Raw genomic sequence first — 24,875 nt, forward strand, 5'->3', positions numbered from 1 at the left:
TCTTAAAAAAAACCGCATGTAAGAAATGCATGCGAATGATGATGATAAAAAAGGAGGAGCTGACTCTGTTTCTCTAGACCCATTTTATATTTTTTTTATGTGAAAAATGTATGTGAAAGTTTTTCGGAGTACCAAGAAACGAGAGGATAAAATTCAGGGTGACACTGAGAATGACAAGATGGAGAAAAATATCATAAAGATGATGATGATGGAAATGGTTTTAAAGCAAAGAAAAACTTGTCACTTCTCTGATTCACTCCATTTATAAATATCGCCACCGAAAAAAAGGAATTTTAATCGCAATTAAACTTTAAAAGATTATCCCTAATCCTCTTAAATCTTCCAGGAAAAAATATCTTACACGCCACTAGAATATTAAAAAGTAATATCTTCTAAACTAGGGAAAATACAATAATTATTTTTATAAATATTTAAAGGACAGAAGTATGAGATGAATCATTAATCACTCATCGAGATTTATTCCAATACAGCAAACAATTAACTTAGTTTTTCCCTAATTTATTACCTTGATAGGACATGGTTGGTATCGGTTGAATTATTGATAAGATAGAAACCCAACAGCGAATTCCCATTACCTGCGGTTCAATAACTGACCGCTAGGTAAAAGATGTTGCAGGTAGTTTATGTAACAACTGAAAAAAATTGTTTCGTCGAGCATCATCACAACAGATATCAGCATCAACGATGGGATGTAAATGATGTTGGAAAGAGAAAAAGATGGAGATTTTAAGCTAGGCGAGAATTGGAAAAGATAACAATTGATCTAAAAATATATTTTTGGATGACAAGTGTTCATGTCTCACCCAATAAAACCCCCGTTGAAAATTGCCATAAGATGAAGAGACAGTTCGCATTATCGATTAACCTCATACTTTAGATTAATAGACATCTTACACGCTTTCGTCCTTTATTTTTTTGTAGGACAAACCCCCTAACGTGCAGAATGTGGGAACTAAATCATTCTAACACCATCTGGAAGTAAGAAATTTATTTTCGTCCGTTTATCTGCTCGTGTATCGTCCCTCCTACTGTTTCAGTTTGGACATTAAGAGATATTCTATCACTTCTGCTTTCAATTGTCCGTATTTGTCTTCTAAGATGGTTTCTGATAAAGTTTGTAACTTTTTTAAGGTTAGTTTACCATTAAATGAAGCTAACAATGGAACAATTTTGTTGGGAAAACGGGGAAAACGCGTTTAAAATAAGATTTTTCTCCCTTCAATCGAAACTTTTTCCCTAGATTCTTTCAGCAGCTTAATGAGGGAGAATTCTTACTATTTACAAATCCGTAGTTGACATTATCGCAATCTTATCTTTAAAAAAATCTACTTTACCTTAATGTTTAAAGAGAGGAAAGCATTGAAAGTTAATATTAAGCTGCAGAATTGTGTTTTCTACCCTTTACTTTCTAATTAAATTCGTATCTAATCTTGAAACGTTCAATATCTTGTTTTCATCTAAAGAAAATTTTTCCCCAGGAATATTTTTTCTACCCATTCATCTAGCTCTTCTCTAGCATCAAGAATGGAATAATTAAAACAAAAATTTAATATTTAAAAGACAAGAAGAGGGAAAATTTAATTTGGTAAGTGCAGATATATTTTGTGACAGTCGTGAACTCTTGTTCCGAGCTGATAGAAACGTGGTCTGTGGCAAAGTTAATCTAATAACTCGAGAATGGTCAGCACAAAATAGAATTAGTGACAGGAGACATGAGCTGTGTAAACCTGTGCAACTAACCGGAGGCTGTTTTCGGAAATAGATGTCACGAGAAGCAAATAATTTAAGTATTTTGTAAACAAACAACTGGTTGGAAACGTGTTAAAATAGAAGAGATTTACTCCAAGTGGTCTTGCTTCCATCAGAAAATGGAAGAAGGACTTTTCGAATTTACTAAAAAATAAAGAAAAAAAACTTATTTTTTATCCACCTCCAGACAAAAAGCTGTCTTGGGAAGATTTATTTTTGCTACAGCTAAATAAGTAAACGTACATATCTATCCTTTGAACCGTACCGGGTTATCGGTTGGAGGTATTGAAACGGAAACAAAATCTTATGCACTTTACAGCTGCGAGACGAAGATAAAGGTAAAGCATCATCTAGAAAAAAATAGTAGAGAAGAAGTTGTAAGAAATGAGTGTCCGCAAAATGCCAATGAGAACTGGAAGCTTGACGAGGAAACATGAGAACTGACAGGAGGTGTTGTGTATATACATTGTTCGTTGTGATATGTAACTTGAAATATGATGCCTGCTATTATAATGTGAAGGATGCTTCTCAGGAAGCTTTAATTTTACTTTCTTCTACCCTTAATTCCCTTTTTACGTACTGATACTTCAAACTATATATTCCAAACTTTAAATATTTTGAATTTATAGTGAGCTTAGGCGAAAGTTTTTCCAACTTTGTAAATCGATCGTTACGCATGGTTCGAGAAAAAAATAATATTGCCAGATAAAAGTATTATAAAATAGTAATGGATAAAAATGGTTTATTGCATAATATTCGGCATATATAAATCGTTATTGCTTCTTATTGCGCTTTCGTATATGTTTAAATGGGACGAATGTAGAATGGGATGCAGAGGATGCTGATCTTGAGCTTCTTTTCGATGTTTGTATTTTAAATTTAAATATGATTTTTAAATAAAATATTTAAAATTTAATATATTTTACTTTAATTTTTATTCTACAATACGAATTTCTATTATCATTTAATGTAAACAAGTTGGGAAACTATTCCATTAAAAACGTTAAATTTATTATTTTTTTTCAAAAATATTTTTAAAGTCCTATTTTTATATGGATAAACACGAAAATAACTTCAAATTTTAACATATTTTAAGCTTAGAAATGCATTTTTAAAAATCAGAATATGGGTAGGAACGATTCTTTTTCTCCAGGAAGAGATTATCGGCCCCTATGGAACTTTCATCACAAATAACCAGATTTCTTGCCCTTAGACATAAAATAAAATCCAAAAATAGTGTTTTCTATCATCAATTCTCTACAGATTTCTAGAAATTCCCTACAATATTCTAAACTTCCATATATTTCACCTTACAGAGAGAAAAAACAAAATAAAAAGTTTTATAACCAACAAAAAATATTTAAAATTTATGACAATTCAGGATAAAGAAATATTTTTATATAAACGTAAAAAAAGGAAAATAAATATCGCAAAAACACGCCTACCAATTTATACGAAACATGTATAATATTCAGTTAAAGATGATCCTCTTTGAATTATTACTATAAGAGCATCATACAAAGATACAGACGTATGCACACAGGAGTTTGTATACATCTATAGATAGAAAGATATATTCAGAGAAATATTTTGAAATTCTATCAATTTAAAATCTCGTAGTTTTTATAAAAATTCAAATTTGCGTAAAAAAGTTATTTTTGTATCATTTCTCCCCAAAATAATATTGTGTTCGAACAAATGTTTCCTTCTCTGATATTTTATATTCTAAAGCTTTTCTTTCAGGTTATGGGATAAGAAAGATGCTAGCAGACTTTCATCTGCATAAAGAACTTGTATACATGTATATATTTATCTATATACATATATTATAGAGTAGATGTTGTTGCTAGTGTAATAGTGCAGTTGTAATCTCTGAACGATCGTTATACCTTTGAGTTTCAATTCCTGTTTTGCAATGGAAAAAATGATAAGAACTTTTCGACGACTGTCTAATTGGATAGTATGTCTCTATTATTTTTAGTATCTTGAAGCAAGACACCAACCACACCTCCCATTCTCCAGGGAAATGCAAAAAAATCAATAAAATGAAAGGTAAGTGTAATGAGGCGTTGTAGTCCAGTTTTACTGCCAACTTTGCTTCTTTTTTTTCTTGTTTTCACAATGAAAACAAATATGTTACTATCGGAGTTCTATTTTTATTCACTTCTCTATATAACTTTTGCTACAGAAGTAATAATAAAGTAAGTATTTTAATCCCAGACTCCTCCAGAAGATGAGGATAACTTGAATAAGTTTTAGAGAAAGAAAAATTCTGAGAGTGTTTTGAAGCGGAAAAACACAAGTAAAATGGTAAAAAAATGAGAGAAATTCTATTCTAAACCTAAAACGAATTGATAATACTAAGATTAAATTAAAAATTCCATTTTTGAAAAGACGTTTTCTATAATTAATCAAGTCCAATTCTCATTACAGAGATTTCCATTGTTCATCATAACGATTCTTGTGATCTTCTGGAGAGAATGGAGAAGTAATTTTTAAACAATTAAATAAAGAAAAAGGCTCACTCGAACGAAGCAACGTTTTTAAAAATGCCGAATATATATTTGTGATAAATAATGCTACCATAAATATTTTATGACGTTTCGAGTTAAGGGGAAAAAAGTTTAATGACATCTGCACGAAAGAAGATGTATTTGACGGATATAAAGTGCAAAAATATAAGTTTCCTTCACGATAAATTGAGATTTTATCCATTTTCTACTGAGATTTTCATGCTTGTGTCTTACAAAAATTGTTTAGACCTCATTCTCATCTTAGAAAAATAAATAAAAATCTCAATTTCCTCTAGGATAAATGGAGATTCTAATTTCCTCTAGGATAAATGGAGATTCTATTCATTTCCTAAGGAGACAAGGATGAAATCTTCGCGCTTGTATCTTATTAAAATTGTTTAAATCTTATTTTTATCTTAAGAAACGGATAAAATCTCAATTTATCTATAGAAAAGATTACTTCCTCTTTGGATAAATTGATATTATATTCATTTCTAAGAAGATGGAGATTTCTAAGCAATTTTAATAAGTTAAAAGTTGGAAAATCACGTCGATGTTTAAAAAAATTGACTTTTTCTCTTGAAAATCGTTGCTTTAGTTGCGACAATTGTATTAGAATAATCATTACTCTTCAACTTTTAATAAAGATTTAGAGAAGTCTCAGAATTGGGCTCTTTGTGACATGATTATCGGAGACAGTAACAAGAGTAATTGGACTTAGCGAATGTTCGACTCGTGTAGCAGCACTTCGCCTCTTTTATCCAGAATACAATAGAAAATAAGAGGAAAGAGGCGAAGGAAGAAAGTATCCCATTATCAAGAAAATGCTGGAGAAATGCAATCATAGCCTCACACCTCGTTAATTTGCTTTACATTAAAGAAGTGAATGTATGAATGGTCGGTTGGTTTGTGACGTCGTCCGTGTACATAACTTGAACATAAATAACGTCTAGTGATAACCGTTGAATATTAATTAACAACTAAGATCTTCGTAAAGAGATTACTCGAGTCGAAATTCCTTTACTCTAACTCTTATCCAAACATCACTCTTCTCGACTTTTCCTATTTTCTGTTTACATTTTCCGTTTCTACTACTTCAGATATGATTAAAATTTCGGTGAAGGTATGAAGATAAGGTTCGTCATAGGTTCTCTAACCTAACTTAACCTGTATCACACCCATAAAAATAATAATTAAGTGGATAAGAATTTCGTATGCATGACAAAACTCTTTTTCAATAATGAATATACTCCTTCTGCTTTATTTATAGCTTATTGGGTGTGGTCGAGTTACCATTCTGGAATCAAAACTCTCAATTGGATTTCTAATTAAATTACAACGGGGTTACGAGTTGCATCGAGTGCATTTTTATCACTTATAATTAATTCTCTACGTGAAATAGTTAAAATTTTCCATTACCACGGGATTATTCGCACTTAAAAGTAAAGAAATTAACTTTTAAAACTACTTTTTTGGCGTTAAATAAATGCAATAATCGTGTTAACATTACAAACTAACGTTGTTAAAGTTTCCATTTTATCAAACTTTAACTCATTATCTAAACAGGAAAAGCATAAAACATTCATTATCCATTCGAAATTTATGACGTGTGAAAGGTAAATATATTAAATGTGCACTTATTAAACAATTTCCGCTATGGATTATTCTATTTTGTACATCGATACACCCCGTTTGAAGAAAGTTTTAACTGATAATTTCTCGCAGTTTTAAAAGAAGATGAAGGTCGGGATGCGGAGCAAGATAAGACCATAGCACTAATGGAGGGACACACACCATAGACGACAGAAAGTAATATCATTTGCTTGGTGAATACAGAAGTATTTTCGGAGTGTAGCCTCTATCTGCTGCTCCAAGAAGCGTGGAGAAAACGAGGGAGAAAGGAAGACAAATTGTCGTACGGTTGGAAGAGTATCGAAACAGGAGGGAGAATGTGTAGTTGCAGTCGTCACTTGGGCCAGTTCCTTTTCAGCCATATGCTAGCTTGTCCTCTATTTCCGCAAGTGTCATTTGTCTCCGGTGAGGTAGACAGAATGAGAGGGAGATTTCGGCCAAAAAACACCATCCAGCCTATCTAAAAATCCGCCAAATCGTTGGTGTTATATTAACGTTGAACCCATCAGTTTGTTTTGGATTTTTTTTATTTATTTTTTATACATCTGCAATCATTTTTCTTGTTGAAGTTTTCAAATGTCAAATTGAGATAAAACTTCTTGGATTTTTTCGGATTTTTTTCTGACAAAATAAATGTCAATTCTAACACGATATCAATTTTCACTAAATTGATAACACGACATTTACTTAAATTGCTCTTTCATCCAATTTCCATTACTGGAATCGCATTTGGGGTGATGGTTCGTTGTTGAAGATCCTACCTCGCACGGTAAGAATTAATATATTTCGTACGAAAATTCGGGTTAAAACTGCTTTTCTTAATTGCTACAGTGTGAAAGTAATTACGTTTAATTTTCCTACATAAAGAGAATTTTTATTTCTTCAACAATTAAACTAGAACATGTATATCATAAATGTTTTCCTGCTCTTTTAAAATAACTACAAACTTAATATTTGGAGAAAAAGCTACTTTTTAAAAGGTAAAAATGTAATCTACTTTTTGATATGCTCCACATAAAAATCGGAAAAATGAGAAGATACTCGTCATAAAGATTTTCAAGAGTTTCTAAAAGTGAGAAGTTAAAACTTAGAAAAAATATAGAAAAATGGCCCTACTTAACTCTAAGTATAGAAATCAGGCATTTTAAAATATAGAAAAACATATTTTTCCATCCTCCCATTATCCTTGGTAGAAAGTGAAAATAGTGATATTCACCCTCAGGATTATCGATCACTTTCGAATTTGTTACAAATTTAATATTTGGCAAAAACTTCTATGAAGCAGGTTCTGTTAAGCAATAAAATTGTGAAAGTGTAATATATATATATATATATTTAATTATTAATGAATATAATTTAATTCTTGGATGTGTATAGATATAAAAAATGAAAATGGGAAGATGTTCATCATAAAGATTCTCCAGCATTTCTAACCGAGATATTAATTCAAAATTTGGTATAAATATAGAAAAATGGCCCTACTTAACTGTCAAATTACGGAAAGGAAGCATTTCAAACTTTAAAAGAATATATTTCCATTTTTTTATATTCATATGTGAGTTGAAAATGGAAACGTTCACTGTAAAGAATCTCGACAACTTTCACTGATGTTACGAACTTAATATTCATGAAATCTTCGTGAAAGAGTTTTCTAAGTAATAAAACTGCGTAACGTTTCAAATTATGGGCGAATATTTCTTAATATTTAATATATTTGATATAAAAATTCGAATATGGGAAGATGTTCATCATAAAGATTCTCGGATGCTTTTGTGAGACATACGAACCTAATATTTAGAAAAAAATAAAGAAAAAATAGTTTCATTTAACTAATAAGTTGAGAGAATGAAATATTAAACCAGGCATAAATATATTTGCATTCTTCATATATTCTTACAGGAAATCGAAAATAGGAAGGTGTTCATCATAAAGATTATCTCATACTTCTGTTAGAGATAAGAACCTAATATTTGGCAAAGATGTAGAAAAATGGTCCTGTTTAACTATTAAATCGAGAAACTGTACAAGAATATATTTCCATTCTTACAAGAAATTGAAAATAGGAATGTTCATAATAAAGATTCTCGACCACTTCCAATAACGTTACAAAGTTAATATTTTGTAAAAATCTCGTAAAGCAGTTCTACAAAGCAATAAAATTGGAAAAGGTAACATTTCAAATTACAGAAAGAAAATAATCGAATTCGATTTTCTTGCTACGTCCTTAAACATGAATCGAATGAAAATTACAAGTTTTGGGCCTTTTAAATGTATTCTTTAGTAGTAATTGTATAAGAAATATTTATCAAACAAACGATCTATAGTACATTTAGTCCTGTAACTACAAGCTAAAAATAACTGCAACAAGGAAGTAACATTTATACCACTAATACCTATCATTTAGTGATGGCTTGAGGCCGAAGAACGTTCGGTTCATTTTGGTACAGAAATGACAGTGGGCAGAAAATCGAAGGACAAACACTATTTGGGAAGCTAGAACTTTTTTCAACAAGTTCAGTTACTGAAGAAGCAGGAAAATATAGAAAAAATAATAACAATCAGAGCGTGATGAGAGAAAAAAAAGATAGCTTAACCTCTTACCTAATTAACTGTTCATGTGTAATATCAAGATAGAAAGAAACGTGCTTCAACTTCTTAAAACATCACTAGATCATTTTAAAGTTCTTAATCCCATCGGAACCCCTTTATACCAATGCATTTGTTTAAGTTGTTTTTAAGAAGATGAAGAAGAAGAAGAAAAAAATGTCACCTTCTAAAGAAGCCGATAGACAAACTTAGCTTCAAATACCATTAACTCATCCTTAACGATGTCTTTTCCTAAACATTTTATTTTTATGCCATTAAAGAAAATTGCCTTTCTCTGTTTACTATTCTTTTAAGTTCACCTCACTATAACATTTGGTTTATAATCTTTGCTTATGAAGTATAAGTTTTAAAATATAATCTAGACAGTGGAGAACACAATAACGGAAATTGAAAACCTACTTCTATGCAAATGTTTATATTTTGATTTATTTTTTTTATTTTTCCAAATTTTAAATTTTATGCTCCAATGATTTTTTTACCGAATTTAAATGAATATTTTTGGAAAATTATTACAAAATCGATATGGAGAAGAGTATATATATATATATATTTATATAAGGTCTATAAGGTATCGAATGGTAATTTATTTATTCTCTCTACCGTTTAAATCCCATTTAAATTAATGTTTTTCTTGCTGCTGTAAACGGTTTTACTCCATCTCCTGTAAAGGATAAAATAATGGAATGATGTTTCTTAAAATGTTTTGTGTGAGCTCTATGAAGATAACACGCTCGAGGAGATTTTTTTTTATCAGATTGCCACGCTAGAGACTATTTTTTATGAGATAAAATAAAACAAAACAATGTTTTCGAAATTCTTGTGTTAGATAAGCCGAGAAGAATTTGAACAAACGAGAAGAAATCCTAATTAAATATTCCTGTACTCCATCTATTTTTAAGGTGATCCATACAAATTCACGGTTAAGTAACGTAAAAGTCACTTTAAAATCTATAATTGGCAGGCCACCATAAGTTACTAGCAACACTAAGTGGCTCTCTCTGGGTTAGTATTCTATGTGAAAGAACGTCAACTCGCTATCGACTTTGCTTGTGAAACGACTCTTTGACAAATTGTCCCACGTTATCGACTAAAGCAAGTCCATAGAGGACGTGTTTGAGTGAAGAATTGAATCTATACACTAAACTGATACATTGTTTATATTGGATAAATCATAAGGGGTTAAACCGTGACAACACTGTCTAAAACCCGCGAGATTTGGTGAAAAAACGGGAAAAATTATGCGTTAAATCTAATTAAATTAATTAATTAACGCGTGAAATTAAGAAAAATATACGTGAAGTACGACGCGTCGCGCCATCCATGTAGTGGTATCGCGTATAATCTAAGGGTATCAAAAAAGGAAATCGCTACTCACCGCATCTTCCTTGGAATTTGACTTCGACTTCTCTCATTTCGCGGCATGCCGTCCTCCTGAGTTCGCAAACGTTACCATAGTCCTTACCATCCGTACCACAGACGGGTCTAGAACCACGATTGTCACCATAGGATGCACACTTTTCGGGGCATACACATTCGGAAGTCCTCCCATCCAGCGATGGTCTACACTGAGCTCCAAAGTTGCACTTCTTATCCTCGCAGGGATCCTTCATATCTGGTGGAAATTTATAGCACGAGTAAGATAAGTGAGGCAAGAAGACGACGAGAAATAGCGAGCTTGCTGTCACTCCCAGCTCTGCCATGGCTGTGGAGTGAAAGCTTTAGTAAGCTCACGCGTGGTTCTGGCTTGACCAGCCGGACAAATGGCTTTATTTTCGTGTAGTCATCAATTATTGGGTGTCGTGACTTAGCATGTCTGGAGACACCGTTTCGTACGAACACCTTCACCCCTCTCGCACACACACACACCACACACACACACAACACTCGCACACACTCTCCGGCAGCATGCGATCAATAGGTTATTTCATTAGACTGGCAGATCGGTCGCTGTGTACTCCTCTTCAACAAGACCCTTAGCAGCCCCACCCATGCGGGTAAAACTAATAAGATGGCCCGGAAAACTTATCCAAAAACTACTTTTTTTCGTCTATTTAAAGTACCACGTGGTGTAAGTTATAAGCGTGCGCGAAGATGGTCGTTTGTAACGATCGCAATACCCATTTTTGGTTGGGTGCAGCTTCTATGTGTTTGTGTGTGTGCTTCCATGTATTGTCCTATATCGATCGATGTTTATCGTGGTTATAGAAAGAAAAATCACTAAAAAAAAGAAGACAAAATCACCCAATGGTAGAAGCAAGAATCTGCATTTTCACAATGCGTAATGATCTGTTTTATTTCGTCCCAAAGAGAGAGTGCGAGAGAGAATCTAAGGAAAAAAATATTTAAAAAATAAAGAAAAAAATGGCGGATTTTTTATAAGCATTAATTGATTAAAACACGCTTACAATTTGTATAAATTTACGATTATAAAGCGAGTTAATCCAGTCAAGCGCTTAGATTTATCCATTCTAATTGATGCCAATTGCTAGCGTTGCTGGAAGAGAAAAATTTGCACAACTCTGCAGATTGTTAATTGTAAATTGGAATTTAAGAAAAAAAATAGAAGATAAAAAGGAAAGCGTGAAACAGAAAATTGTATTATCTAACTAGCTATAAGCTACTTTGACATAGGTTAATGGAATTATTCATATGAATCCCGCTATTAAATTTTTCAAAGATATTCAAGAGCGAGTTTCTTGAGGCAAGAAGAAAAAATTTATATATATATAAAAGAATAAAAGGAGGGCGAAAATATTCTCTACACGCGAAAAGATAATAAAAAGGCAAAAATCATTTAGTCGTTACGAAAATAATTTTAATCTTAAAATTTTCTACTAAAAAATGAAAGGCGAAAGAACAGAATAATAGTTAAGATTATTTGAAAGAATTATCATTTTTATAAATTATTTATAGAATTTTCGAACTCAATTTTTGAGTCTATTTTGTGAGGTTGAACCGCTTTATCGAATTTTTTCCCCTTTTTTTTAAACTGCAGAAAGCATTAAGTGTGACTTCTTAAGACCCTTTTTTTTAATCTTTTAAGCATATAAGAGTTTTGCTAGTTTCACAAAAAAGTTCTCCTCTCTTTCTAAAGAATAATATCGAATTTATAGATTTCTATACATTAAATCGTTACTACGAAGATGGACTGTTCGGTGTTTTCCTTACTGATGAGGAAGATCATTCTCATCCTCATCTTGCTCTTCTTCATCCTTATCGTGATCAACTTAAATTAGAATTAATATTTAATTTTTATACTCATAAATATTGTTACAATTTATTAAATTCGACTGATAATTATAACTTTATATAAATTTAAATTCATTATTCTGATGATAATGATTACCTTTGCATGTAATACTATCAATTAAATGTCATTATTTGAATAATATAATTTATCTAGATTATATATCTAGATGATTGTTTCTTTTTAATTATAATTAAACGATGATAATTTTATTACTTATTATAGATATACTTGAAGATTTTATCGTGAAATTACGTTTAGATATGCATTTTTTAAAAAAAATTTAGTTTACATGATGATAAGATAATTTTATATTAAATACATCTAAGATGAAAATCTCTGAATGATAAGAAATTTAATGATTACACGTAATTATTATACTTATTTTCTAAAATATATTATATAGTTAAGTTTCTTATATAAAATTACTGTTAAATTAATCACACACTCTCTTATCAAGATGATAATTATCTCGAAGCTTAACTTAACATCGAGTGATGATAAATTTGGATAATTTTCTAGGATCTAAATCATTCTATATTAAAGTTTTACATAGTTTTACTAATGAATTTCCTTTACATTCTAATGATAAAGTAGATTTAATTCGGAATTATGAAAATTGAAAAAAAAATTTATAAGAAAATTGCCTCCTCTACTTCTCTACTTATCGTGAGTTATACAAAAAAACTGAGATGCTATTTATCAGGTTTTCCAGTCTCTAAGGATCCTAGACAGATTCAAAACTAGAAATCCCTCCAAAAAATTTATGGATCCCAAACAGATTGATACAAATGTTATATAGAGGATGAGGATGAGTCTTATTTCTTATTGTTGTTTTCACAAAGATAGAAAAGTTTAGCCTTTTATTAAGGTTCCAAAGTGTATTCGTACCTTAGAAAATCGATGCTTAGGGATATAAATATGTTATATAAAGTGGAAAAAACGGAAACAAGTATGAGATTCGAGCTGTAGGAAAGAAGGAAAGAGCAAAGTTTGCTGTTTAATTTAATAAGAGTAAAAAATAACCTTCGATCTATATGTGTACGGTTAACGGAAATGTTCCTAATTTCCGAATCCGCTAAGAAAAAAATAAGGTAAAAAGGGTGGAACCGGAGATAAAGTACAGAATTTAGTGGATTTTGTGAACGATTCTCGAAGGAATGCCTTCGAGTGGATGCGATAAAGTCAAGCTGTAAATCTGAACTTTTTCAAGACAGGTATGCGGCATGGGGGAGATATAGATTCAACTTCGGGGCAAGCCACGTTCCAACTTAGAAAATTTTCTAAAGAAGAACCTTCAAACCTTTATATAATCGAGAAATGTCCAGCATCTACCCTTTTTATCGACCCTTAAATAAAAGAGAAAATGTGTAAATGGAGATTGTTGTATGGAGATTCAAACAACTTTATGAGGGCTTTAGGGGACTGAATTTAAATCACGCGCTGCTCTTTACTGTAGAAAAGATATCACAATTGTCCCCCGAAAATGTTAAATTGTAGTGAATCTAATCTAGAAAATGGCCTCTACACGGGATTTTTATTGAAAAGAATAACAAGGAGTTGACACTACAGTGATGATATCGAATGAAATGATGCTATAGAATGACTTTATTATGGGTTAAAGTATATAATGTTTACAGTTTATCTTTTAACATATGCAACAAATTTTAAGCAATGGAGCCATTTTAGATTTCTCTTACCAGTTAGTGGACAGACAAGAGGACGTTCGCTTATTCCCGTAAGTTTCTTTTTATGGAAACTTTAGAATGATAAGCTTTATATAGCTTTAAAAAAAGGTGGAAGAGAAGAGAAAAAATGTTTTGAATTAAAAATTTAATTTTTACATCAAAACTTTTTGTTAATTCAAAATTTTATGCTCGTATCATAAGTTATAGCTGATGTACACAGACTTAAATAATCCCGCAGTTCAGTTTTTTCCACATGTTAATGCTAGAAAAGTGATGAATTTTCATCCTTTAATTAATAAACAAAGTTTTTATATTGCAAAACTTGATTAAAATATAATTCCTCGTGAGATTAATTAAACAATTTCTTTAAAGTAAGGGGGAAGGAATTCTTTATTTTCTGTTTAGAGCAATAAAAGGTTACGTTTCTGCAATAGTTTAAAACTAAAAATGCTCAAGAAAATTACGAAATTTCTTCACACTTTCCGCTTTCACACTGTTGACAATTTTCGGTGTTTTAATCTAGATTAAGTACAGGAAAATTAAGTGATTTTTTTTTTCTTTTCTTCTCTACCTACAAGATAAGAAAAGAAAGGAGTTCCGCCCAGTTGTCAGCTTCACAAACGTTTAATTTTACATTTACACTTTAAAAAGTTCAATTTTAAATAGGTTATTATCCCGCATAACTAACGATAAACTATTAAAACTGAAAGAATAATATATAAAATTGGGACTTTAAAGCTAATTTTATGAGTTAAGTGAGTTGCGTGTGTCTAGCGGCATGTTTAAGTAAATAACTTTAAAAGCAATAATTCAATTTTTATGAAACTTTGCAGATTACTTAAGTATATAGTCAGTAAATAACGTAAGAAAATTTATTAAAATTGCTTTAATAGTTGAGGAGTTATTCACCTACTTATTATTTTTATACGTCACCGTTTTTTCGAGCTCAAAAATCTTAACTTTAACTGATGATTAAGTGGTAAAAACAATGCAATAAACATTAACAATTCAGTAATATATGTATATATACATATATATAATAAATACATTCATTAAAATACAAAAATAATACTCATTAGTTAGAATAATCTTATTTTTATCCATTTTCTTCGTATCTTTCTTTAATTCCCTGCTTGAAAATTAATGCGATTTAAATAATTTAATAAAAAGACACTTTAGGGAATTTTTATTCTCATCTCTGCATAAATTATACGGCTGTTAATACATAAAAATTAACGCGATTTAAAAAATTAATTTCCCTTAAAAACTTTCTGTAATTCTACAAAAGCTAAAATACACGTAATTAAAATTAATACTTAAATAGGTATTATTTAAATTTAAACGAAACTTTAGCATTTAAATTATTAATATATTAATAATTTATTTACTAAAATTCATGAATATATAAGCAAAGGTTAAGGAACTATGATATTTTAAATTTCTGTTTACACGTTTATCGATCGGTAAAAAAGAATAAAAAAAAAAATTAATTTTTCATTTTCAATAAACAAAATAAAATCAAACTGTTCACTTTTAAGTTTATACATTTTGCTATATTACTCTTCTTGAATGTATAATTTATAATCATCCTTTAACATGATAAGGAATTTTTTGAAAAATTATCCTTGCATAAAGTTAAAAAAATGATATTAATATCTTACCTCATCACACCTACGAGTTCTTATCGTAATTTATGAAGATAATCTTATAAAAATCTTATCGTCAAAATAATTTTTTAAAGCTAATTAATTTTTCTAATTTTTCTCAGGTTTTTCTAATGTGAGAAGAGGGAAAAAATTCTCTTAAACGAAGTGCAATAACTTAATATTTCAAACAAATAAAATTCGAATTAAAAGATCAATTAACTCATTCAAAAACGATTTAAAACGTTTGAAAATTCACCATGAACACCGAATTTCTTCTCAAATGAATAAGATTTTTACTATAAATTAATCATTTCGATCGTCTTTTTTCCCCCTCCATGCTTTTCTTTATTGCTCATGGTTAGGTTATTCCTCAAGTCTGTCGTATAAAACTGCACTTAACTGCATTTTCTGCGCTTTTACCAATAGCAGAAAGCCTATCTATTATTGATTATGTCGATCAGAAGTGATTGAATATCTCACAGTTAAATTACTTTACTATCGATCTTCTTCTCTAGACAGTATTGTGGAAATTCCCTTATTAGTTAGTTATCGTTAGAATTTAAAAAGGGAATTGAAAAGAGGTTTTAAATTTCGCATGATAAATAAATCCGTTTTCTTTATTTATAAACTAATTTGCTGGATAGAAAAGAAAATTTACAATTTGTCTCTGTAAAGCGTGCTTCACCTCAAACACCTAAGACGTGCAGTGAAGCCTCTTCATTATAAACATCTGCTTAGATACAGATGAAAAAACTAGGAAGGTAAGGGTAGTTATTACATTAACGTGAAATTATTAAGATATATTTCTAATTTTCTAATATATTTAAATGATTTTATAAGTAAAATGATAAAAAAATGTTTTACGTGAATGTTTAAAGTAAGGAAAAAACATGATATTAAACAACGTAATTAAGTTACACATCTTAAAAGATGTTCATCTTAACTCAATTTGCCGCAAAGCAACATCATTCTCATAGGATTTTAATTGAGTAGCTTAATATTGGATATTTTAACGCATGCAGTTAAAGTTTATCGACACTTTCTACTTGATAACTATTTAAATGAAGCATAAATTCGCATTAAAAAGTATGGAAAAAATCATTATTAGCTGTCTACAATATAAGAAACTGGAAATTTCAAAATAAGTAACTAAATTAACTTATTCTGAAATGCCAAGGAGTAGAAATTATCATAAAATATCTAATGTTTTCTCTCCAGGAGTGGAATTCATATATAAACTCGAGTTAAATTAAGATTTTTGAGTAAACAATAAAAGGTATAATAATAAAAATAAGAAATGCAGTTTGCAACAAAGTAAAAGTTTCTTTTCTAACCAGTTAGATGCAGTTAAGAGGAGATTGTATCAAGTCATTGTTCGGTAAGTACTAAGCCAAGAAATACCAATTCAAGGGATTTCTCCGCTTTGCTTTAGACAATAGAGATACTGAGAGTTAGGAAAGAAGCCAGATAGTAGTGGCTTTTAAGTCCATTGACAACGTGACAAGAACGACAGATGGCACGTGATTAGTCGTAACCTTCCCCCTCGAATAGAACAATGAAGAAAAGCTAAGTAATCCAAGCAAGATCACGAATTCTAGATATCTTCCAAAGTGTAAATTTAGTTTTGTCCCCAATTAAAAATTGTTTTTAAACTTAACAGAAACAATTGAAGAAGCTTAACTTTATACAAAAGACAGTAAGAGGAGGTGTTAAAAATGAAATTCGTGTAACCTTCTAAGGGGGGATCGTAACTCATCGCGATTCTTCCACGTTACAGTTTGGTAATTTAATTTTAATCCATCCCCGATAATAATATTAGAGGAGAAGATTAAATTGCATTATCCGCCACAGTTCTCTTGCTTGTAATTTTGGCAAAGGTTAAAGAAGTGTTTACCGTCAAAGATTAAGTAAATAGGACGAAAGACGTGCATGATACGGATAAGAAATTGTAGTGACATGATAGAAACGGAATAAAATGATTTTCCGCTTTATTTTCCTTCTCGTTTCCAGTTCGTATAAGTAGGTATTGCATGCTAGCCTAAAGCCAAAATGATGGTGTGAAGTGGATAACACACCTTACTTCTTATGAAAGTAGATTTTGACGTGCACAACTTGACTGCTTTGCTTCTAGCAACCTCTTACATCATTCTACCTCAAAGTCTTTGGGGTAAAAAGCAAGAAAATTTTATTATTAAATTTACTTCTTTACGAGTCACATAAACTAGCTACGTGTTTGTTCTTTCTAACTGGATAATTGCTATAATAGTTACTTAATAAGCAATTAATTAATTTCACAATTTTAATTCAGTTAAGTACTTTCACTTTTTGCCTTTTAATCTCGTTTAAATGTTTTAAAAAACCGTAAAAATTAAAAGAAATAATTGCTGTTATCCTCGGAGGTTCGAAGATAATTTTTAAACGTTATCTTGTTTGGATTTTAATGTTTAAATTTTTTTTGCTGTTTTATTTTCGTAGCCTTTTCTTTACTTTTGACAAAGAGTAAAAGTTAAACAAGTGAGCTAGAAGTTAGGAAAACGATTGTTTACCCAGAGTATACAGCGACCACTTTAAGTGTGTCAAAAAAGTTGTTAAAATGGTTGAAGGCCTGGCAGTGATGGCTAAGGAACTCTCCATTACATTTCCTTGGAAAGGAAGGTCATCTTAAGGCTGGTATCGACATTTGAGCGGTCTGCAATCCTTCAGACACTTGCTATCCTCTACTACAGGTCACTTAGAGGTCATCGGTTGCCATAGAAACGAGAAGATGTTCCGCTTCATGACTCTGTAACTCTGGTGGTGCTGGATGAGTTTATTTGGAGCAGTTGCGATGTGATGTTGGTGTTAACAACCTCCGATATTGCTTCAATTTGCGGTTTAAAGATAAAGCAAAACCCAATCTTATATAAATACTAATAAAGAAAAGGAGAAAAAAATTCTCACATGCATAATAATATCACCCAAGGGATGAAGAAAAGAATAAGTTCTGGGTTGGAATCTTGTAATAAAATTAAAATACGTTTTTTACGCGTTAAAATTCTTCTAGAAGAAGGCAATAAAAGATAAAATCGCCAAGAAAATAATTATAAATATATACTTAAATTTAAGATATTATTTTTTCAAAAAATGAAATTTTATACAGTAATGAAATAGTGTAGCATCTGTCAATTGCACATTAAACATAACAGATTTTTATTCTTTAAAATTTTTAATTTCTTCACAGTTATAATATTAAAAAATAGAATTTTATAAAAGATTTTTATCATATGAATTACGTTTTCTCTATTCTATTTCCTCTTTCCATTTCTAGAAGAGTAAGAATAAAACACAGAATTGAATACCCATTCTGCTATTTAATATTGAACCAAGTATTTTTAGAGAGGCAACACATCCTTAAAAATAGATTTCCGAGTGAAATTTAAATAGTAAAAACTCTCTTTTATATCCTATCTAACTATTAAAACTGTTGAGTAATAGTAAATTCTAGTAATTATAGTGTAAGTTTAGGAAAAAACAGGAGGAAATTAAACTGGAGCCATAAGGAGAGAGAGATGAAAGCACGACTCGAAGATAGAACAAGTTGTTAAAGACAGTAAAGTGGTTTTTACGCTGCACATGCTGCAAATAGTATTACTCACACGATAAATCATTGTAGTAATTTTGAAACAGTTTTAAACCCGATTTAAGAGAAGACATCTAGAGAAGATCACATCGTATAGACTATTAAACAGTACTCTAACAGGATTAACAATTTTATACCTTCCAAAACGGAATTTAAACTATACAAATTAGGATTTATTACCGTCGATAATCTTAGAAATTATTGAGATGTAGCGATATTCTAGTAAAGAGATTCTCAACTTAGAAAACGGTCGATGTCGTGGGTTGTTCGTCCAGTCATTGAAGCGTACTTCTACGCTTCACTTCCTCTGTTGGACTGTGTGGAGAACCACAATCGTCATTTCTCTCTCTCTCTCTCTCTCTTTCTTAGAAATTGCTTTAGCATTGTCGATTCCCACTTTACTAAGAATTATCAAGGAAGAATAATTTAACATTTCCAAAAACTAACTTTGTTTAGGAAAAAAATATACATACTTTTTACGCTTCAAAACTAATACAAAATATCTTTAAATATATAATGATATGTGCATGTCGTCAAGGAAGACAAAAAATATATAAATGTAAAATTACTTTTTTCAAAATTTTACATTTTATGCATCTACAAAAATAAAATAAAAAAAAATAATGTTAAAGTTTAGAAGCTGGAGGAAAGAAGACAAAAAAATGTTTCATGTCAATAAATAATAAATGAGATGCGTTATCCTCGGAGAACGTTCATTTTAAGCAAAATTTCTTTAAATACAACTCAAGCTATACATTTTTGATTTAAATTTAAGTAATTGAATTTTGTAAATAACATAAATGAATTAAAAGTAATAATATCTTTTCTAAAAGGTAATTTCTCTTTGAAAGACTGTGTTTTATACTCTTACTAATTAACTTTAAATAAGTAAATATTAAAAAGTATTTAATCCTTCATAAGATATTTTACTTGTCTGTACTGAACATTTAATGAACGATGATGCTCCTACTAACAATACATTACTCTACATATTCATTCTCTAGTGATGTGCACTTCTCTCCTCCCTTTTCCAATATTATTATCCGTGCATAATGAACGTCACAGAATTTCTGGATGGTTAAACACGACCGAATTTGCTATATATATAAAAGTTTAACTTCCTAATATGCCGGAGACTCGTTGACTATGCAAACAAAAATTCTTAGAAAAATCTCATATTCTGATTTTTAAAAATCCATTTTTAAGGAGGGGAAAAAATCGATATATATGCATTCATAAACAACGTTCTTCCTTTTAAAATTGCTTTAATTTAGTAAACATTTTCTTAACGTCTCTCTCTCTCTCTCTCTCTCTTTCTTCTCTTCTCTTGATCTTGTTCTCCTTTGCTCTCTCTCATCCTTACGTTGCAAGTATCGAGTTTTGTTTTTATAGTTCACTAAATATTTTAATTTTTCCTCGTTTTATTATTCGAATTTGCTAAATTTAAGAGATGATTAGGAATTTAAAGATCATCAGCTTTCGTGTAGATATCTTTATTATTATAGAGCAACTAACGAGCACGATTTGCTTGCCTTTCACATAGTCACATAAAAGATAAGTGGCTGGAGGCTAAATGGCTTTTAACAGAGAAAATTTAAATATGAATCTGTATTACTGAATCGATAAAAAATATAATTAAAAAATAAAAATTCAAGTTTAACTCAATTAAATTTTTTAATTTATTTTTTTCTCCCGACATCATGCGCGAGTCTCGTTAAGGAAAAAATAATAATTTCATTTTTGAATGTTTTTTTTTTTTTGCTTTATTTAAGTATAATCAAAATTTATGTACCATTAATTTTATTGGTGTGAATCTAAAACTGTCGAAAAATACTTGAAATAAATTTAAATTAAACGTATACAACATATGTTAAGTAAGGATGAATAAGGATAAATAAAAATTAATTTACAGAAGATATTTATCGTTTGACAAGTTTAAATGAATTAATTTCGAATAAATTTTAGATATTTTGGTGATTTTTTATATTTTTGTCACTACAGGAGCATTGATCAATGTCGAAATTTAAATGAGATTTTTGAAAATTTATAAAAAAAATCAATTAAAGTGAAGCCATTCGGAATTTATTAGCAAACCTAGAAGAGAAGAAGAAGAAGAAGAAGGAATATATTTATATATAATAAATTTCAAACGATAAAATAAAATATAAAATAAAATAAAACAATATATTTCTGATGAATATTTCATGCCAATGAATTTTTCATGTGGAGAACACAATACGCAACATACTTTACTATATATTGATACAAACAACTTATTGATGAAACAAAAAGTCATAAAAATCGCTGATGTTGATTCTGCTGATGGTAGTATTATTGGAAAATCTAAAAAAAACGACATGTGCTAAGGAAACAGCACAGAAAACGACAGAGGACAAGCTAAATAAAGTTAAGAATACATCCCTAAAAGCTTCCTTAGAGTGAAGAGAAATGGCACTTTCACAAAAATAAACCGAGAAGAATTTGAATAAAAATATAAAAATCATTAAGAAAAATTGCATTTTCTTTAATCTGTTTATGTATAAATGGTTATTAGAAGTAGCATTTCCGTCTGTAGTACACTCGGAAATTGCACTGCTCTTCCGTAATTCTTAATGGATGCTTTGAAGATGGGGAGGAGAAAATTCTCTTAAAATGCTAGCAAACCTCGTGAGAGAAGCTATCCTTGGAAATTTATATAATGTAATCTACTTGTAAATGGTTCTGATAAGTGGGATTTAGCTTGGTCTCTCTAGAGTTTCACCAACTGTAACTGTGAGTTACTATTGAAGATGGAACTAAAATTTATTAGATGGCTCTTGAGTGGAGTCTCGCTTTCTGGCTATTTTTTATTGCTTAAGTAATTAGTTTTCGTACTTTTTTCCACTTAAAATATTACTTTATAGTTATGGTAATTAGGGTTTAACTGAAAGTCATGAAAACGTAGCAACTATGAGTTACTATTGGGTTTAAAAGCTAAAGTTAGTCGGAAAATCCTTTGAAAAATTCAACTTTTTTCATTTTTATTGCTACTTAAATAGACTTATTTGCTTAAAATTGTACACGTTTATGATTCATGAGTTTCCTGTCTCCACGAGCCATAGCAGTGATAATGATCCTGCAATTCTCGAATTAATATTGAGCTTACAAACATAAGCTGTGAGGAGAATCTTAGAAAAGTGGTACATTCTACAATTCTTGAGTAGGTTTCTTCTAATCTCCCATGCTAATATCTGGATCGATTTAGTTAATTTTTGGATAAATTGTTAAATTTTCTTGAATACTCTTAGGAAAGAGATCACATTTTTCATTAGAATAATTGATTCTAGAATTTTTAAGGAAGTACAAAACAAATAAACCAAGTGGGATGCTGATTAATCTCCAGCATCTTACATCTACAACAATTCTAGTTACTAATAAGAATAAGGATAGTTTAGAAAGAAATATTCTTCTACGACATATATAACGCTAAAAATTTTACTTAAACATCACTTTTACTGTCAAAAATTAGATAAGTCTCAAGGTTACTATAAATTATCTTAGGTGGGTCTCTACAGAATCTAAGCAATTCTGTTGCTTGAAGCAGATATTAATGATTAAAACACTCGATAAATCTTTAACTTTTATAACTTATTTAATGCTTAAATATATAGCTAACAACCTTGTATAGACTTTGGAACGTGATGAAAGAATAAGAGAAAATAGAAAAGATTTTACAATGAGATAGAAGATCCGGTTCTTCCGAAGATAAAAAAGAATTTTTTATATCAACTTATAAATCAAAAATAAAATTCTTTCAGGAAAAAGAAACGAAAAGAAAACACGAACAACGTCCGTAGATAAGTTTAAAAATTCGAATTCTAAATGGAAAATTAAAAATAAAAATTAAAAAAAGAGGAAATTTAACGACCAACGAAACCGAATAAAATGGATTTAATTAAAATCTTGTTCTCTTTCCAACTTCATTAAAGTGGATCCTAGAAATCCTAGTCGATTTAATTACACAAGTGTTGTCAACCTAATTAGAAACACGAAAAAGAAGAAGAGGAAACTTAAAAAAAATGTAATTTTCGATATATTTATTTTTTTTTAGGATTAAGTTTACTTTTTTCCCCTTTATATCTGTACTATTTGTACAAAACTCAATTGGTTTTGTCACACGGCCTTACAAACACATTACTTTATTTTTATAACATCAATTTTGACATTTGTATTTTTGTGTGAATTTTCTTATTCCGAACATCCCGAATTTCTAAAGATAAACTGGAAAAAAGAGTCATAAATGAGGAGCTTCTATATATTTTTCCTCCTCTCTTCCTACTTCTCCTCTTCCTCCTCCTCTTCTTCTTCTTCTGTCCTGTTCTATCAAATTCTCTTCCTCTTGGGCGTCTTTCCGTCTGTACGTTTGTCTGGATATTTTTACTTTTCTCCCCCTTTTTATCATTATTATTCTTTATTCGATTTAGAAACATTCGAGAGATAACTGACTATCGTTTGAAAATCGTATCGTTTGAAGAATTTTATCATCTCAAACGATTATTTAATATTTTTTTAAGCTTAAAGATATAACAGAATTGGCTATATTCATAATCATAAAAACATCTGACAAGCTCAGGAAAAGATATAAAATATTTATTACGTGAACTATATATCAAAATGTAATTTTATTTAAATTTTTTACAAAAATCGTATTTTTAGCTCTAATTTAAATAATATTTGAAAGTTTTTAAGTAAATTACATGTAGATAAGTGGGGTAAATTATTTTTGGTTTAATTATTAATTTATTAAATTTAGGTGCGTAAAAATATGGCCTCAAATTAAAGATGCGCGTTTAATTCACCTTAAAATGAAGGTTTTCTTTAAAAAATATATTTTAAAGAATATATAAAAAATTCTTTTGTATAGTTTGTGACTTTTAAAAGATATATTTTAAACATTTTATCATAAAAATTGACTCTAATTTTTTGAAATTTCTCATTTAACTTACCTAATTTTTTTCGTTTATTTTTCTAAATATAGAGTTAAAGCGTTATATAATATTTTTCTTAACAATATTTTCTTGTTTTTTATCTATCCATCTATATATATAGATAGATAGATAGATCTCACCGGCATCAAATAACAAAGCAGTCTTGAGTTGTCACAAGCAGATGGCTGAAACTAGATACAGTCCAAGTGCATCGTCTCTGCATCAGTTAACTGATCAGTCGACCTAGCTGTTGACAAAAATCTCCGTAAAGAAGAGGGATTCCTCAAATGGATTAATTCTGATTATAAAAATAAATACTTCTCATGCATATAGATTAATTTAATGTAATTAAAAAAAGAGATAATTGCAATTAAAGGATGAAGATTCCAAAATTTATCGCAAATTATTAAAGGTTTTTTGAGTGTGTAATTAACTCAAAATTTGTATACTTCAAAGGGATTTTTTGATATAATTTTTGTGTAAATTTTAATTTTTTAAATGGCTTTAATTTTTTTTTAATTTGAATTCATCATTTTCTGTTTTTTTTTTAATTCTGTCATTTACCGTAATGTATTCTGTGATTGGATTATTTTGGTCTGTCTACAGATCTACTCTTATTAACTGTGCTGGAGTAATATTACCCATGTCCGTCGTTATCTCATTTTTCATCCTAACACATCACAGCTACTACTATGCATCATTTTCTTCTTCTCTTTTATCAATCCCCCGTTTCCACCCTCTCTCTCCTCTCTCTCTCTCTCTCTCTCTCTCCCCTTCCGTTATTTTTGCTACAAGTTTTCACTTTCTAACCTTCTCATTTCCCACATAAATTATATATTAATTTCACTAAAATATTATATAATAACACGAGTTTACGGTACTCAAAATCATTGGTTACGTCGAACGTACCGCACGGTCCTTGGTGTCTGACGAATATCCTTTTCTGCTGCGTGCAGGAGGCGGTACGTAGCTGACATTCACTGGAGTATGTGACGTCATCGGTACCACAAACAGGAGCAAACACATCGGAACATGTGTCCTGGCAACGGCAGTACGCTTGTTGTGTCCTTTCGTCTAACAAACATTGAGCTCCATAAGCGCAGTACATAGACTCGCACGTATCTGGAAATAATCATTAAAGAACACTAATTAATAAAAATAAAACGAAGTAATTACGGGAATTCAA

The 24,875-nt window shown here is 30.0% G+C and overlaps 1 protein-coding gene across 1 annotated transcript in view; it reads right to left on the minus strand.

Annotated features, from left to right (window-relative positions):
• LOC136985972 (agrin-like) overlaps positions 1 to 24,875 on the minus strand; it is a 139,987-nt gene that overhangs the window by 28,060 nt on the left and 87,052 nt on the right. Inside the window, exons 3-4 of the mRNA XM_067283391.1 lie at positions 24,599 to 24,811; positions 9,898 to 10,134 (exon numbers count right to left, since the gene is read on the minus strand). Coding sequence (XP_067139492.1) covers positions 9,898 to 10,134; positions 24,599 to 24,811 — 450 coding nt within the window. The remainder of the gene's footprint in view (positions 1 to 9,897; positions 10,135 to 24,598; positions 24,812 to 24,875) is intronic.

This window comes from Centruroides vittatus, unplaced genomic scaffold (genome assembly GCF_030686945.1).
Source record: "Centruroides vittatus isolate TY-2023 unplaced genomic scaffold, ASM3068694v2 contig_983, whole genome shotgun sequence".
Taxonomy (NCBI): domain Eukaryota; kingdom Metazoa; phylum Arthropoda; class Arachnida; order Scorpiones; family Buthidae; genus Centruroides; species Centruroides vittatus.